Here is a 19,436-nt window from a genome sequence, read left to right as displayed (position 1 = left end):
ACAGTGCATCCTATGTACTTGTATTTGTAGCCTTGTATTTGTAGCCTACTATTGCGCTGTTAGTCAGGTTTGTCACAGATGGCTTTCTCGTTTGATGGATTCTTGGAGGGAGATGGGATGGAGGATGCAAGGAGAGAACTTTGAACAGCGCATCCCATGAATTTGTGTTTGTCACAGATTGTAAAAAAAAATATTCACAACATGAATGCTCACCATGCTTATCAAAGCTCTCCATTGCTGTATTGGAAGAGGTACCTGTGAAGCTCTCTAGACAGCTTTGGCACAAGTCAAGATGCAATAAAGTTATCTGTGCGCTGTTAAATAAGTGCCTGTTCTGTTCTCCAGACAGTTCCTGCTCAATTTAAGAACTGGATATGGCTTAAAATAGAAAATAACATTATTGGCAAAGAAATTAATGCCATTAAGCATTTTAAATGAATCGCACATGTTAACACAGCCCTAACTTTAACATTTCTATTTTATAATGCATAATAACATTTCATGCTATGGCCCATGACGTGGTATTCTAGATACAGAGATACCAGATTTTGATATTTAGAAGTGGTTGGAGTTATTTTCATTAAATTCTTGAAAAGATTTAGCAGGTAATCTACACTCTTAGAATGCCTGCAGTATGAAAATCACTAATTCAACCAGTTTGAATAGAGAAAAGTATTATCCTGTTTTGTGTCACTCTGTCTACCACAATGTGGATCAAGAAAAGATAGAACTAGAGGATTGTCTGAGGAGGTTGAACACAAGATTCTATCTCAAATCATCAAGTCCATCTCTGAAAACCTTGATGTTCTTGTTTCCACTGTATGTCATGTTATGAAAAAGTAGAAGGACATGTCACTGTAGACAACCTCACTCAATGTGGTTGCAATAGAACTTAATGATTCAAGTTGACCTTCTGACAGTTTTAAATCCCACCATCCATTGCCAACTCTGTAAAAGGGGCTAATATGGGAGACCCACTGCTGAGGTGGGGACATAAGAAAGCATCACACCTGATCATGCCAAAATCATTCTGCGACAATCTCCTGTGGATAGATTAGATCAAATTACAGCTATTTGGTAAAGCACACCAACACTGTTTACAGAAAACATGATGCCTTCAAAGAAAAGAACTCCTTCCCCACAGTCAAACATAGAGGGAGTTGAGTGAAGGTTTCATGTTGCTTAGCTGCCTCTGCCACTGGGTGCCTTTAATCATGAACCAAGACATTTGGATCTCAATGTTAACCCAGTGTCAGAAAGCAGGGTCTTCTAGTAGGACAATGCCCCCAAACACACTTCAAAATCTCCCTGAAATGGTTCAAGATGTGGTATGTTTTTTCAACATGCATCACAGAAGTAAATGCTCAAATATACACGGCTCAAAAAAATTGAAGGAACACGTAATCATCACAAAATAACACCAAGTCAATTAAACTTCAGGGATATCAATCTGCACTGGCAAGACAACAGCAAGACAAACCCCAATAAAGGAATAGTTTTGCAGGTGGTGAACACAGACAATTGCTCTCTCCTCATTCTTCCTGACGGATTTTTTTGTGCCCTTGTCACTACTGGTAGCATGAGGCGGTACCTGCAGCCCATTTAGGTTGCACAGGCAGTCCAGCTCCTCCAGGATGGCACATCCATATGTGCTGTCGCAAGAAGGTTTGCTGTGTCTCCTAGTACAGTCTCAAGAGCATGGAGGAGATACCAGGAGACGGACCGTTACACGAGGAGAGCTGGACAGGGCCATAGAAGGGCATCAACCCAGCAGCAGGACTGGTATCTGATCTGTTGCGCGAGGAGGAACAGGAGGAGCACTGCCAGAGCCCTATAAAATGACCTCCAGCGGGCTACTGGTGTGCATGTTTCTGACTAAACTGTCAGAAACAGATTCCATGAGGGTGGCATGAGGGCCCAATGTCCTATAGTGGGAGCTGTCCTCACAGCTTTGCACCATTCAGCTCTATTGGAATTTTCCAGAGAACACCAGAATTGGCAGGTCCGCCATTGGCACCCCGTTCTCTTCACAGATGAGAGCAGGTCCACACTGAGCACGTGACAGACGTGAAAGAGTATGAAGGGGCCATGATGAACGTTATCATCCTGCATGACAGGTTTGGCGGTGGGTCAGTGATGGTCTGGGGAGGCATATCCTTGGAGAGTCGCACAGACCTCCACGTGCTACCAAACGATACCCTGACTGCTGTTAGGTACCAGGATGAAATCCTAAGACCCATCGTCAGACTTTACGCTGGTGCAGTGGGCCCTGGGTTCCTCCAGGGACCCGGCCTCATGTGGCCAGAGTGAGTAGCCTGTTCCTGGATGAAGAAGTCTTTGATGCCATTGACTGGTCCTCACGTTCCCCAGATCTAAATCCAATTGAGAACCTATAGGACATTATGTATTGGTGCATCTGACGCTGCCAAGTAGCGCCAAAGACTGTCCAGGAGCTCACTGATGCCCTGATACAGGTCTGGGAGGAAATCCCCCACAGTCCGACATCTCATCAGGAGCATGCCCAGATGTTGTCAGGAGTACTTACAGGCACATGGTGGCCATAAATACTATTGAGTCACATTATGAGTTGCCGTGAGGAAATTCACGTAAATTGGAAGCCTGTGATTTCAATAGTTTACTTAGATTTTCGGTGTGAGTTTGAATCCAGCCCTCAATCAGTTGCTGATTTTGGTTTCATTTACCGTTGTTACGTCATTCTGTTCTCCACAAACTGCACAATGTACACTCAAGATTTTGACTTTAATATATTCCGTTCTTTGAGACCCAATGTGTGATTTAAATGTTCCCTTCATTTTTTTGAGCAGTTTATTTAATCAGTGATAACATAAAAAATGTAATACTCAGCTATTGACTAACAAAGAACTATCATTTCTTTGTCTTTCTCTCTGTCTCTCATCGAGCAGTTCGTACATGTCGGAGGACAGCCAGAGGGTGGTAGGAGGGGTGCTGGTGGGCACGGGCCTCTGGATCACCATCATCTTCATTATGAGGACTGCCCTCAAGTGCCTGCTGTCGTGGCATGGCTGGATGCACGCTCGCCATGGCTCCATCTCAATGGGCACAAGACTCTGGATGGTGAGTTACAGGAACTACATTTACAGTGATGTTATTGACTCCCACACACATTGACTCCTCTGGAATAAAAAACAAGCAGCAGTCAATAAATTTTAATAAATAAAACTGTTTAGAGGCTGAATTGACTCTAATAAATTGACTTTATTATAAACCATAGCTGAACTGTAAGTAATTGCCTATTTCTTTATTATAAAACATCAGAAATATTTTTCTATTGAGAGCCACGCTTCACTGTCTTTTTGATTTGATAAAATTTATAAAAAAACAGAATTAAATAAATAATAAAAAAAATAATATAATAATATATAATATAAAGAAATAGTAATGGACTATATAAAGACTAGTCCAGTGGCTCCCAACCTTTTCAGTTACTGTACCCCCAAAAAGAATTTGCACTGCTTGGAGTACCCCTGAAGTTCCCCCTCATGTTCATTTCACTAGTAAGTCTATGGTGTCATGAGTGTTTTCAAGTACCCCCTGTGGAAAGTCCACTGGACTAGTCCATTACTTCCAGTCTTGCCTGTGCTGCTCATATGTTAAAATAAAAGCATACCAGCTTGTAGCCTACAAAACTAACAGCATTACCTTTCATTCATAATATCCACAAAAATAGAACCATCAATTTAAGTAAAACATTTTCTTCAAAACATGTGTGCCACAATTATTGGCACCCCTAGAAATACTTATGAGTCAAGTCTAATATCTCAAAGTATATTCCCATTCATATTTTACATTTTTAAGTTCACCTAAGTGATTAGGAACACTTAACTGGTAAGCCATGACTTCCTGTTTCACTGGGGTATAAATATTGAGGCGACACACTGGCCCAAATTCCCATAGTCATCTATCACCCGGGAATACTGTAATGATGTGTATCAAAAGGTTGGTGAGCTGTACGAAATCAGGAAAGGGCTTTAAATAAATTGATCAACTGCTGAAAATGCCAATTTCCACTATCAGGTGCAATAATTAGGAAGTTTAGTGCTCCTGGATATGTTGACAATTGGCCTGGAAGAGGACGTCTGTCTTAATATTGACCCCACGCACACTGAGGAGGATGGATCGAGTGGCCAAAGAATCTCCAAGGATCACAGCTGGAGAATTGCCGACATTAGTGTATGTCTTGGGGTTAGAAAGTATCCAAAACAATAAACAGTCACCACCTACATAAGTTGTTGTTTGGTAGGGTTGCCATAAAAAATCCTTTGCTGTCATCAAACAACACACTCAAGCACCTACTGTTTCCCAAACATTGCTGGAACTTTCAATGGGACTGGGTTCTATGGTCAGATGAAACCAAAATAATGTTTTTTGGAAACAAACTAATTTAGCAAAATTGGCAGTGTATCAAATACTTTACTAACTACTTTACAATGAAAAGAAAAATAGAAAAATGCAATAGAATAAAAAACAGTGAGATTGTTAAAATTCTCTAACCACTCTCCAGGGGTACACTGTCAAATTATAGTGGGGAATAAGGATTGGAGGATGGTGGAGATTGTTGATGACTCAGGTCAGTTTTATAAGTTAGCTCTGTGTTGTTAAATGTGTTTATTTTACAATTTACCCATGAGTGAGAAAAATAATTTTGCTTGGTTTCATGTTAAATTATAAAAAGCTCACAAAGGGTTGTCAACACAGCCCTCCCTTGCTGAAAAACCAACACCCATAGCGGATAAGCCCATAAGCAGCCATCTGGGGCAAGGCTGCACGTTTGCAGGTCTGCCTAGAATTCTCCACCCTCTGGCCCGTGAATGTCGATAGTTGTAGATCCTCTTGTTGTCATTTAGATTGACACCTGGTAAAGCAGAATAAACTTTACAATTTAAAATAACATAACACAAAGAACCCACTGACTATAATTAATCTAACAATTTGTCTGCTTATGATTTAACCATCCAAATATTTCAGAATATCGATAAACACTTGCTCACCTTGAAAGGGCTTCATCAGATTTACATGCAATGGAAAAGCAGCATCTCCAACGATGACATGGGGGGTGGTTACTCCTGTCCCAGATAGGTTTGTAGGTGGAGGGATGGCAATTGTCCTGCCAAACTTGCTTTCCAGAAAAATTCCCCCATCTGCCGATCCCACATCCACAATGGTAAATCGTTACAAAGACATGAGAACCATTGAGTGTGACCCTTTGTAGTTAAAAAAGTGGGTGTGCTTTTATTTGCTCATGTTTTCCATCAATTCTTCTAAGACAGTTAGGAAAGTTCCACAGTTTCCAATAATCTCTCTGTCAGACCATTGTGCAATAGAGGGGAAGCAAACCAATTCACTCATTAGTGCCAACCACATTGCTTTTGTGACCTCGGAAATATTGGACACTGTTGTAGAACCCATCTTGTAGCTCGAAGCTCCTGTCTGCTGTGATGCACCCGTAGGAAGAATTCTCAGGACGGCCGCTAATCTCTCCGAGGAAGTTATAGGTGTGGAGTGAAAATCAGTAAATTCATAAATATCACAACAAAAAATAAGAATTATTTGATCCCCTGCTGATTTTGTATGTTTGCCCACAGACAAAGAAAGAATCAGTTTATTATTTTAATGGTATGTTTATTTGAACAGTGAGAGAGAGAATAACATAAAAAAATCCAGAGAAATGCATGTCAAAAATGTTATGAATTGATTTGCATTTTAATGAGTGAAATAAGTATTCGATCCCTCTGCAAAACATGACTTAGTACATGGTGGCACATGGTGTGTCACCCATCTGTACAAAAAAAGTATTTCCTCTTATTCAAGTTACTTAAGCCTCTGGCATTGACAGAAATGTGTTTTATGGCCATTAGAAGTCATTTGAAAAATATAAATACATTAAAAAAAAGCTACATTAACCCTTTGGTGCGTAAGATCACACTGGTGTGATTAGAACGTCATGTTTAGAACGCACCATTAGCATACCGAGCTACAAGTAACGTAACAATGGCTGGTCAAACCGCGCTGTTATTTACTCACATTTAGCTCAAACAGTGTTTATAACTTTATTTCCTGATTGTAATTGTTTCAAGACCATACTATGATATTAACCAGGTAGAAAGCATTCAAATCGGGACAAGAAGTGTTACTTACGTACCAACAGACAGCCAACACTAATACACAAAAACGAATTATATTAGCGACTACTACCGATCAAAACCATTGCAAAAACTTTCTAGAAGTTACGTTCCCCGTTGTATGCATTTTATATAGTTTATTCATTTTCACTGCACTGAATTACTGGTCACGATTTGTTAGCTAGCGGGCAGCTGACGTTTGCTAGCGGTTAGCTGACGTTTTCTAGCTAGCTACAGTCATAAATCAACCAACTTTTGCAGCTCTTAGAATTCGAGTCAACGATAGAAGCTTGCAATGCAATGCATGTAGTGTTCCTTACCTAGCAAGGTGACTGTTCAAATGCTGGAGAGTACTGAAGTCACGTGCAAAAAAACTCACGCTGGGGGGTCGGTAAGGAATATTTGAAGCTCACGCATGAAAAGGTTAAGAACTCTCTGCATATCCTACTTCCCCTCTCTAGGGATTAACAAGATAAACGGTTTACAACAACCAACCTATCTCTACAAAGAAATAATAAGTAGACAATGTATTGCCAAGTCCAGTTTCAATTAACTCTCTTGAACATTTAAAAACTGTACGTTGCCACTTGTTTACTCCATAGGATGATGAATTCTATTTCATCCAGGGATGGTCTCCTTTATGGGCTGAAATATGTGCCACCAGAAACTGAATTTGAATTATTTATATTTGAATTTGAATTGTTTAATTTGAATAATTGCATTGAAAAACTGAATCTGAATTTTATAATTTGAAATTGAATTTATTCGTTTGGATCCAAAGTCCAATAAAATGTGATCCTCACTGAAAATTAAACTCTCTATATATCTTCACATTCACTTCTCACAATTCAGATTCAGTTCTCAAATTCAATTTCAAGTTACTGAGACAGACATCCGGGTAGTTGGAGGATGAAGGAAGAGCAATCGAGCGCAGATCGATAGATAGCGTTCATTGGCGCATAGGACTCCTCTTGGGCCAATCAGCACATACGTTTTGGAGCATAGTACATGAAACAAGGAAGAAGCTCTTGCTTTGCCAGTGGCCGGCCTTGACCCCGAACGCCCAGACTGGTGTGACCACCATGGATTCGGCTGGGACAAATACGGTAATTACAATTTAACATATCTACGATCTAACAATCTTTTGTTTAATTGTCGTTAATGTTATAGCTGTTTTGTAGAAACGTTTCGTTTAGTCCGCGAGCATACACAAATCATGTTTAGAATTACATTAGACGACTAGCTAGCACCATTGTTCTATATTTATGACTAGCACGATAGCATTGTTTCAGCTATTATTTTAGCAACGCAGCAAGGAGCGCTGGAGCTAGTCTACAAACAGCAGTGCGTACAATACATTTTTTTTCAAAAAATGTTTTACTGTCAGTGAATAGCACTGAGTGAAAGTCAATGATTTCTTTATATCTAGTGACAGTGATCATATCGTTAGCTCAGATAAGTACCGGTTAACTTAGTAAGAAGATCTAAAAATAGAAGGCATCGTGCTAGCTAACTTGCCAGTCCCACCTGTGACTTAAAACATCCCAGCTGTTCTTTTGGAGATACATTTTTGACCAACTTATGCTGTGATCTGCACAAAGTTGAGCAAGGTGAAACTGTTATAGTGATTATGGGCATGATCCAACCAGTTACAAATTAGTTTTTACTGTTAACATGGTATAGGAAACCTATCTGGCAATATTGTTACATTCATAACTAGTTGGCTTGTAGTCACATAACAAATATAATTGGTTTGCTACTATTCCTTAATTTGATATCAACTTGACATGAAATCCATAGCAATCAGTGATAATTGAATCTGTTTATGATTAAGCAATTACAATTCTTTGCAATGAAAACCTACTACTTTAAACCTTTACCACTTCTAGATTATGTTACCAGCTACCTCTCTGTAGCTCACATCTCCTATTTGGAATATTATTAGTCCCACAATAAATATTAATAATAATAATATCCTACTATTAATGTATGAAATGATGTCATCTAATACATAGTATGTCAGTGATATCCGAAAAGAATAGCTACAGCTGATGAAATGGGTTGCATTACTAGATGATGTATGTTAACAATTCATTAATACTATCTTCTGTTGGTTTTAGGGAATCCTAATTGAGCATATTGATTGGGAGAGCTCAGGGCTCTCTCATAACTCTGCCAACACAGGTGTTACCGTGCCAGAAATGGAATGTCCATTGAAGACCGAGAACTCTACGCCTTGCCATTGATCCCCTTTCTCATTCAAATAGTTTTGGAAAATATATTTATTTGACCACACTCGCACATGCCTTGTACCTACTTCACCATCATTGACAGTCATGCCTGTGCCAAACAGAGGACTAAAGGCTTTTAATAATTCATGATTGCTTAAGTCCAGTCTAGGACCCCATGTATCCAGGCACCTTATAGTCCACCAAATTTTTTAAATCAGACTTCTGTCTTGCTGACACAACCACAGGGAAGTGGGAAAGAACATATTGAAGGACATCTTCTCTGACAAACATTGTAATGATTCGATGCACATATGGAAATGCTTTTTGTGGTGTAACATTCAATGTGGCTAACAATGATTTATGATAAAAAAATATCAAATCAATTAGCCATGCACACTGGGTCATTTAATACACCCATGAACAGTGAATTGGGTTAACATATACAAACTGGATTTGACAAAAAATGAAATAAAAGACTGCACAAATATCTTATCTATTACTATTTGAGTCTGAATGTACAGGTGCTGGTCATAAAATTAGAATATCATCAAAAAAAATGTTTTTACAGTAATTCCATTCAAAAAGTGAACCTTGTATAATGTATACATTCATTCCACACAGACTGATATATTTCATATATTTCTTTTAATTTTGATGATTATAACCAACAACTAATTAAAATCACAAATTCAGTATCTCAGAAAATTAGAATATTAATGAAGACCAATACAAAAAAGGGTTTTTAGAAAAGTATGAACATGAAAAGTATGAGCATGTACAGCACTCAATACTTAGTTGGGGCTCCTTTTGCCTGAATTACTGCAGCAATGCGGCATGGCTTGGAGTCGATCCGTCTGTGGCACTGCTCAGGTGTTATGAGAGCCCAGGTTGCTCTGATAGTGGCCTTCAGCTCTTCTGCATTGTTTGGTCTGGCGTATCACATCTTCCTCTTCACAATAACCAATAGATTTTCTATAGGGTTAAGGTCAGGCGAGTTTGCTGGCCAATTAAGAACAGGGATACCATGGTCCTTAAACCAGGCACTGGTAGCTTTGGCACTGTGAGCAGGTGCGAAGTACTGTTGGAAAATGAAATCTGCATCTCCATAAAGTTGGTCAGCAGCAGGAAGCATGAAGTGCTCTAAAACTTCCTGATAGATGGCTGCGTTGACCTTGGACCTCAGAAAACACAGTGGACCAACACCAGTTGATGACATGGCACCCCAAACCATCACTGACTGTGGAAACTTTACACTGGACTTCAAGCAATGTGGATTCTGTGCCTCTTCTCTCTTCCTCCAGACTCTGGGACCTTGATTTCCAAAGGAATTGCCTCATCAGAGAACATAACTCAGCAGCAGTCCTTTTTGTCTTTAGCCCAGGCGAGACGCTTCTGACGCTGTGTCTTGTTCAAGAGTGGCTTGACACAAGGAATGCGACAGCTGAAACCCATGTCTTGCATATTTCTGTGCTTGGTGGTTCTTGAAGCACTGACTCCAGCTGCAGTCCACTCTTTGTGAATCTCCCCCACATTTTTGAATGGGTTTTGTTTCACAATCCTCTCCAGGGTGCGGTTATCCCTATTGCTTGTACACTTTTTTCTACCACATCTTTTCCTTCCCTTCGCCTCTCTATTAATGTGCTTGGACACAGAGCTCTGTGAACAACCAGCCTCTTTAGCTACGACCTTTTGTGTCTTGCCCTCCTTGTCAATGGTCGTCTTTTGGACATGTCAAGTCAGCAGTCTTCCCCACGATTGTGTTGCCTACAGAACTAGACTGAGAGACCATTTAAAGGCCTTTGCATGTGTTTTGGGTTAATTAGCTTATTAGAGTGTGGCTCCTTTTTTTGTATTGGTCTTAAGTCATATTCTAATTTTCTGAGATACTGAATTTGGGTTTTTTATTAGTTGTCAGTTATAATCATCAAAATTAAAATAAATAAATCCTTGAAATATATCAGTCTGTGTGGAATGAATGTATACATTATACATTATAAGTTTCACTTTTTGAATGGACTTTCTGAAATAAATCAACTTTTTGATGATATTAAAATGTTATGACCAGCACCTGTACATAACTATGGGGGGTGGAAATGTGTTGGTTTATGTTGCAATTATAGTGGGTGACCACTGCTGTAGGTGGCGCTGCACCTTTTCCAGTTTAGCGGGAGAACAGACTGTGGCGTCTGACCAAGGGTGTGAGTTTAAAAGTATTGTACTGTCTAGGGTGAAACAAAAAATGTGTTGTCAATGATTGTATAAGTGTATCTGTAGAGAACAGAATGCAAAGCTTATGGGCCATGGACTCAGCAATGAAATTAATGCTAACATAAACACAGAATTCTAGTAGATGTTGGAGTCCTTGATTGCAACCCTCTACTATCTTGTTACACCCTATAATGTAATATTTATGTATTTTTGCACCAAAAATTGCTAATAAGGCAAAAGCGTGATACATATGGCACAACAACGTTTGTTTATTCCTTCATACTTTAATGACATTGATTCAGTATCTATCAAAATTAAATGAGGACAGTTGAGTTAACCATTAATAAACTTTTAGAAACATTTCTGAAAGTTAGCAAAATAAGTAGAAAAGCTACTTGCATTAGCATGTGTATGTAGTGTGTGTAAATAGTTGCAATATGATGTTAAATAAATAGTTGTGTTCTGTCATAATAAAATGTAATGTCCTTGTTCATACGATTGGTGGCTGTGGGGGGTGCTTCACCACGACGCCGGTGAAGCCACCTCCCTGAAATTAGTTTTTGCAGGTTGGGATGTCTGTTTAACAATATTTGTGTAAATATCACTAAATCAACCTGATAAAAACGTGTCACTGTATTCCTGTGGATGTTCTCGTTAATAATAAACCAGAATAAGGGTATGTTGTCTTTTGACTTTTTGTATTTTTTATAATTTCTTTGCGCAAAATGCCAGCACAAAGTGGCCACAACTTTTTTACGTTAGAAGAGGCTGTTTCTGTGTTATTTGGTGATACGAAGTTGAAAATGTCCTTGAAAGCGATCTTTGAAAGTGATTATGATGTTGTGAATAACAAATACACTGCAGATTAGGGGTGGGCGGATCTACTACAGATACTACATCCCAATTCCAATGTCTGTAGTATCTGACTTTAGTCTGTGAGGGCTTAGGGCTGTCCCACTGACAAATAGTTAAGTGCGCAAGGGCCCTTTTGCAGACATTTTGAGCCATGTATGCACCCTTTTCTTAAGTCCGCATTTCTGCGGACTTTGCCTGAGGGAACTGCCCACAGTTCATAGCGTTGTGATGTGAAACACAGGGTTTACCAGGGGAAGCCTGGATTCAAGAGAAAAATCCCAGCAAACCCACCTTGTAAAAGGAGAATGGTAAACTCCACTACATTAAGAAGGATTTAAGATGGCACATAGAACACATGAAATCAGGGGAATGTAATCACCTTATTACACACCTAGTATATTAAACTATTTATTTTAGGTTTTGCTTAACAATGCTGTTTTTACCAAAAATAGTACATTGATTATTGACATATATTGTAACTGACACTGACCTCTTGTCTACTCTGTAGGGCAAGTGTCTGCAAGACATATAAATCAGGCAGTCGGTCTATTAAGTGCCTTGGCTGCAAAAAAAGTAAAAATTGTAAAATAAAAGGTTCCAAACCCACAATAGTGTGCAGCATGTTTCAGCGTGGTCAAGGTAACATAATAAAGTTGCAAAGTGCTGTCCCATTACTATTTAGAGCATTTGGAGCCCTTGCAGCCTCTTGCACTCAATCACTTACCAGGTGACATCATAAGTCTGTGAGGGTTCGGGTTTAGGGAGTAGTGGGGACATTGGGATTGGACATACGTCTTGTTTTTGAAGATCGATTCTGGCGTCAATATGGTCGATACCCGTTTCAGTTTCTCTCTTCTAGGTTGTACCTGTTTCATCAAAGAGTAGAATTGTCACTCTGTGTAAACAACGTTCCATTGTCGAGAGAATCTCCAGCCCTACTGGTGTTTCTTGTGACTGTGCACTCATACAACAAACATACGTGTCGCGTATGCACAGTTTGCTGTAGTGCGTGCCCTGACTCACCGCCAATCCGAGATACAGGCCTACATTAATTGCATACATGAATGCTGTGGCTGAATGAAAGAGGAGCGTTGTGTATAGATATTTTACGGTTGTACATGAAAACATCGCAAACTACAATTAATTACTAACTGTATTTGGTCATCATTAGCCATTACTTTAGCAGACTGATTAAAAACATTCAGACATTCAAATAATATTTTCAGGCCATTTTAATACAAATTTTAATGGAACTGAAAAAAGTATTCCTCAAACCTGAAACATGCACATTCAAATTACAATAATAATTAAAAAAAAATGTATTTGCCTTTAAAAACGGTAATGTGTTTTAACATGCGTGTGATTAAGTAAGAGTAGAAAGCAAAAAAAATCAAACTTGCTTCATTCCTTTATTTAGCACTTTTATTACAAAGCCCCACAGGTGGCAGGTAGAGATTATACCACTCACCTTACAGTGATTGGAAATCATTTAGGGGTCATGAAAACATATTGAGATTTTTCATTACACACTGCTCTCTCCTACATGAAAGTACATAAGCCACTTTTAATAACAAAAAGTATTGTTATTGGTATCGTTATCAGCAATTCTGGCCCTGTATTACTTGGTATGGGATCACATTTTTGATATCACACACGCCTACTGTGGATATATGTTAGTGTTGTCCATATTTGATGCTGTGAAATGTAGGTATTATCTTTTAGATGGCAATGGTAACCCTGTCACGATAGGCCAGCGCATCAGCTGTGGAGCTCGAATGTTTGCTTGAAAATGTTGCAGTATTTACCTGTGTAGTCAGCTGACTAGTTGAAAGTTTTACTGCTTTTCTTCCGATTTCATTCATATATGCAAACTGCAATAGCTAACTAGACAACTAATTGTCTGGTTCAGTTCGTATGTCAGACTATAGAAAACCCTACGGTTCAAACCGCACACATGAACCGCAGAGTTATGATATGCCGGTAATTTTCCTATAATTTCCAAAACATTCATATTGCACTGCTGACTACTCGCATGTTGTGGATTCAAATCCACAGAACCATGCCCGTAGCTTGTCAAGGGCGAGCGCTGGCCAGACAGAGAAGCAAATTTGAAGAGACACCATCTTTTTTTAAATCTAATGTGTGGGAATATTTTGGATTCAGTGTTCAATACATAGTTAATTTTGGAACGTTTTAGTGACATTTCAATCATTTGAATAATGATTTAGTCTAGTTATTGTCAAAAAGATGAAAACTGTGAGTAATTTTAGTCAACAAAATGCTCTTATGTTTTTGTGACATTTTACTCAAATCAAAAATATTGCCTCATTAACATATAGAAAAACATATCACTGACTGCCATGTACACAAACATACATAGTCTTGTTATACTAACACATGTTTCTGCATAAACATTATTGGATGATTCTTGTCTCATTTTGGTGGAAGAACACATTAAACAGCAGTTAAATGGCAAAAATCCATGCAAAAACATTCACTGATTCACTGATGACATTTATTTTAACAACTCTGAAACACAAACGTATGAATTTATTTGTCCAATGAAATCAGTTACATCAGCGTTGACTGGTAATCAGAAGGAAAAATATGTAATAGAATATAGCATCATTACTAATCTTGTAGTGGGGATATGCACTTTTAGTATTATGTATATTCTCATTAATTCCATACTGATATGTGTCAAAATAGTTCATGGGAGCTATACACCATATCAAGTAAGGCTGATGGAACATATAAGAATGTTTAGTATACAATGTCGATATATAGCCTTCTATTATTTATTAGCATTTTAAGCACAGCATTGTGCATTGCATGGATAGGCGAGAAATTTACTAAATATAATTAGCTACTACGAAATGTGTACTGCACACACTTTATTGTTCAAGTAGTTTAATGGAAATTGATGGGAATATCAGTTGGAAATGTAAGAACAAGGGGAACAGACAAATTAGCGTATACCTACTTCTCCAGTCACCACACCACTGAGTTCACCTGTGCATAGGCTATATTGGGAATTTGGGATGATGCGCTTTCAGATGCGTTTTGAAAGCGCATATTATTTTTCAGTCAACTTGTGGCTGCAAACGCTGTTTTCGCCAGTGGAAACATTGCATTCCATCTTGTTTGAGTCTACAGTATGTGGTATTTAAAGTGCCTACAAATGTCAGCCATTCTGTTCTACCAGAAATGAATACTGGGGGAATAGCCAGAACAGCCATAGAAAAATCTGAGGTAATTCTGGAGTGATCTGGGCATGTAATTGTTTTTCCACCAATAATAACATTGCAACGTTCGAACGAGAAAGGCAAACAAATTTGTTTTTATTCGATAAAACAATACAAAAACACTTAAAAGCACCCAAAATCCTCCTATCCAATTGTGATAGTTATATAAGACTTTTGTCATGAAGATAATTTCGTCTTCTCTTGTTTTTACCAACCAAACTTTATTTAAACCAAACTTTATTTGGTGACGAAATTAACACTGGTTCAAAACTATGATGAGGGTAAGAAGACCGCAAACCAAGTACAGTCAGCAAACATTTCTTACCGTGACTCTGTACCATTGCATCCCTAGGACACAAAGCATCGCTGCATCCACAAATGCAAGTTAAAACTCTACCATACAGAGAAACCATATATAAATAAGATCCAGAGACGCTGTTGCCTTTTATGGGCCTGAGCTTATTTTAAATGAACTGAGGCAAAGTGGAAAATTGCCCTGTAGTCTGACAAATCAAAATGAGAAATTATTTTGGGGAATCATGGACGCTGCGTCCTCCGGACTAAAGAGGAGAGGGGAGCTTGTTATTAGCGCACAGTTGTTATCAGCCAGCATTCCTGATGGTATCGGGGTGATTTAGTGCACATAGCATGGGTCACTTACACATCTGTGAAGGCACCATTAATGCTGAAAAATAGATACAGGTTTTGGAGAAAAATATGCTCCCATCCAGACAAAGTCTTTTTCAGGGGAGGCCTTGCTTATTTCAACAAAACAATGACAAACCACATTCTGCTCCGTAGTGAAAGAGTCCGGGTGTTAAACTGGCCTGCCTGCAGTCCACACCTGTCACACACTGAAAATATTTGGTACATTATGAAACATAAAATACAACAAAGGAGACCCCAAACTGTTGAGCAGCTGAAATCCCATATCAAGCAATAATAGGAATACATTTCACTTTCAAAACTACTGCACTTGGTCTCCTCAATTCCCAAACGCTTACTGAGTATTGTTGAAATAGGTTGTTCTTGTGCACTTTGCCCTACTGCCCTACTACTATCCACGTTGTGAGTGGAAATTCTAATTTTACTCTTCCTTATCCCCTCTTCTGCTCTGCTGTCCTTCACAGTTATTTGTCAAGTTGTTCTCTGGCAGGAAGCCAATGCTCTACAGCTTCCAGAGTTCACTCCCAAGGCTGTCCGTCCCCCCGGTCAAAGACACCTGTAGGAGGGTGAGTTTAGACTCTGATTTGGTTCTGTGAAAATAATTTCCATCAAGTCATGACTTCTGACCTCATATTTCAGCAGTGTTACTGTGACTTTGGACATTGTGGGTGAGGTCAGAGGTCACAGTAACAGTGTTGTTTTGGCTGGTGTCTTCTGAGAGTGATTCTTTATTTTACCTTTATTTTAACAGGTGCTCAACTGAGATCTAGGTCTCTTGTACAACTGGGCCCTGTATACACATGAATAAGAAACACTGTTAAAACACAGTTGCATTTAATATTACTAATTAGTCCTAACCCTAAATGTTAGGGTGCAATAAATTTTAGTGCAATTTTAGTTAACTACTAATTCTGAAATGAATCAACCTTGTTAAATGTGAAATCTCTGCATAATTGCTATGTAAATAAATGCACAAACATATATTTTGTTGGAATTGGAATCTTTGTACACAGTGGAAAGTAAGATCTAATTATGTCATTGTAAATGCAGCAGCATGCATGCATATAACATTTCCTTAATCCAAATATGAACATAAAAGCAGCCTGAACAATGTTTTCCCTATTTGCACAAGTTACTGTAGACATGGTTTGTTTCAGTAAACACATTGTTTTGTTGTTTATGTTGCATTTAGCACAGACTAACACTTGGCTAACAGTTGCAGCAATGGAACACAATCCTATCATCATAATAAAATACATTTTTAAAGTGATTTATGTGGAGAGTAAGCTGTAAAGGGCCGGATATCAACATTTTAAGGTTCCTTATTACTCAAGAAACTAATTTGACCCCATCTATCTTGATAGCTTGAGATCATTGAGATACTTATGAAGACATTGACAAAAATCACACCTCAATCCTGTTGAAGTCCTGTTTATTTTACAGAATGACTGTACATCAACGGTGACAGCACAGCTTCTAAGCAAGGCATATGCAATATCATTCATAACAGGTTTCATAGCCATACGAGTACAATGTCAATTCATGTTTAAATTGTGAAGACTTATTGCTGTCAGTTGCATTGTCATTTAAAGCTAAACAGTTGATTTCAAAGCTTCACATAATTATTTCTCAACAGTGATGCGTGAGTATAGGAGTCACAAACCTGGACGGTGCTGTCCAATTGCACTGCTAATAACGAGGCAGTGACGTTACTGCTATTGCCATTCTTTGTTAAAATAATATTTACATTACTTCTAATATGTAACTTGGAGGTGATTCCAAAGAAAACGTAGGGGAAACTTGCACATTGCCTCTACTATCTGACTACTAAGGTGAAATCCCAATACACTCTTTTACATTGTCATTGTATAACAGTGGATTCATTGTAATGATCACCTGACAATGGGTGGTACTGGACTTTTTTTTACAATGTATTTCCTTTCTTTCAATTTCAAACAAAATGCCCAAAAAACTAGATATAATGATGTGGTTCAATTTTAAATGTTACACGATACCTTATCTCCTATATTTCTTTCATATGCCTTTCAGTATTTGGAGTCAGCTCGTCCGCTGATGGATGACGAGCAGTATGAGAGAATGGAGGGTCTGGCTAAAGATTTTGAGAAGAACCTAGGGCCTAGACTGCAGTGGTACCTCAAGCTCAAGTCCTGGTGGGCCTCCAACTATGTGAGTCAGTCTACACATCTTCACAATAGATATGGGTTATGTGCATTTACATTTTATACTTCATTTCTGATTAACTCAAAGGATCAGTTAGAGTTAACTGTTTTGCCCATTCTTCATCTCAACTGCTCAGGGATTCAATCTAGAAACCTTTCGATTACTTTTCAGATGCTCTAAGCACTAGGCTGCCTCGCCAATATATTACAATTGGAATGAGATACATTTACATTTTATTCATTCTGTGAGCACTGTTAACTTGAGTTACTCCAGTAATTTACTCTGGTTAAGTGTCTGGCTCAAGGTCAGTCTCAGATTATTGGCCTTCAAATTTCAAGGTTTATATGTTTTAACAGCTTATTAGCCATTTGTGAATAACATTGATACAATAACTACTGTATCAATATAGGTGAAAAGACGAGAGAATCGTGTAGCCAGCAAAGTGTTTGTCTATCCTGAAGAAATGCTAAGACATAATTTGAAAATCCACCAGAAATAGTTGCAATATAGTAAACGGTTTCATTTTAGGCTTCCCATAAGGTAGCTACTGAAGGTTGTAGCCTGCGAAATATTTGTCTATCCTGAACAAATCTTTTGCCACTGGCCGATAACTGACTTTTTTGTCAAGTGAAAAGACGAGAGAATCGTGAAGCAAGCAAAGTGTTTGTCTATCCAGAACAAATCCTAATATCCACCAGAACTGTTTTATTTTAGGCTTCCTATTACACAGCTACATAGGGTTGTAGCCAGCGAAGTGTTTTCTGTCCTGAACCTCAGGCATAATGCGTTTAGACTGTGACGGGAGATAAACATGGACCTTTTGTTCTGGAGCCTGCATCTCGAACCACTACGCTATTTAGCAAGGGGTAGTCAGTCACTCAGTCAGTAAGAGGCATTTGTTCTTCTAGGCCGGCTCCGCTTACGCGGTCCTGCAAAAATTAAGAGACCACTGCAAAATTATCAGTTTCTCTGGTTTTACTATTCATAGGTATGTGTTTGAGTAAAATGAACAGTTTTGTTTTATTGTATAAACTACTGACAACATTACACCCAAATTCCAAATAAAAATATTGTCATTTAGAATATTTATTTGTAGAAAACAACAACTGGTAAAAATAACAAAAAAAAGATGCATTGTTTTCAGACCTCAAATAATGCAAAGAAAACAAATTCCTATTCATTTTTCAACAACAAAATACTAATGTTTTAACTCCTGGCACAAAAATTCAAGTAGCTTGGCTTTGTTTGATGGCTTGTGACCAACCATCTTCCTCTTGATTGAAATTCCAGATGTTTTCAATGGTGCTGGTTCAATTGGGCTGGCCATGACATGGTCTTGATCTGGTGGTCCTCCATCCACACCTTGATTGACCTGGCTGTGCAGCATGGAGCATTGTCCTGCTGGAAAAACAAATTCTCAGAGTTGGGGAACATTGTCAGAGCAGAAGGAAGCAGGTGTTCTTCCAGGATGACCTTACTTGGCTTGATTCATGCGTCCTTCACAAAGACAAGTCTGCCTGATGTCAGCCTTGCAGAAGCATCCCCAGATCATCACCGATCCTCCACCAAATTTCACAGTGGGTGCGAGATACTGTGGCTTGTAGGCCTCTCCAGGTCTCCGTCTAACCATTAGACGACCAGGTGTTGGGCAAAGCTGAAAATGTGACTCGTCAGAGAAGATGACCTAACTCCATTCCTCTATGGTTCAATTCTTATGGTCTTTTGCAAACTTCAGCCTGGCTCTTCTTTGCTTCTCATTGATGAAGGGCTTTTTTCTAGCTTTGCACAACTTCAGCCCTGCCCCTTGGAGCCTGTTATGACCTGTCTTCACCCCTGCTGATGTTTTCCCATTCTTTTTCTAGGTAACTTGATGTCATCCTACGGTTGTT

At 38.7% G+C, this 19,436-nt stretch overlaps 1 protein-coding gene across 2 annotated transcripts in view; it reads left to right on the top strand.

The window, feature by feature from the left end:
• cpt1ab (carnitine palmitoyltransferase 1Ab (liver)) overlaps positions 1 to 19,436 on the top strand; it is a 75,914-nt gene that overhangs the window by 18,799 nt on the left and 37,679 nt on the right. For both annotated transcript variants that reach the window (XM_013139108.3, XM_020040452.2), the window contains exons 4-6: positions 2,925 to 3,096; positions 15,831 to 15,932; positions 17,416 to 17,553. In XM_013139108.3, the coding sequence (XP_012994562.2) occupies positions 2,925 to 3,096; positions 15,831 to 15,932; positions 17,416 to 17,553 (412 nt within the window). The remainder of the gene's footprint in view (positions 1 to 2,924; positions 3,097 to 15,830; positions 15,933 to 17,415; positions 17,554 to 19,436) is intronic.

Source organism: Esox lucius, chromosome 19, assembly GCF_011004845.1.
Source record: "Esox lucius isolate fEsoLuc1 chromosome 19, fEsoLuc1.pri, whole genome shotgun sequence".
Lineage (NCBI taxonomy): Eukaryota > Metazoa > Chordata > Actinopteri > Esociformes > Esocidae > Esox > Esox lucius.
Note: the sequence above shows the minus strand (reverse complement) of the source record. Positions and strands in the feature narration are given on the sequence as shown.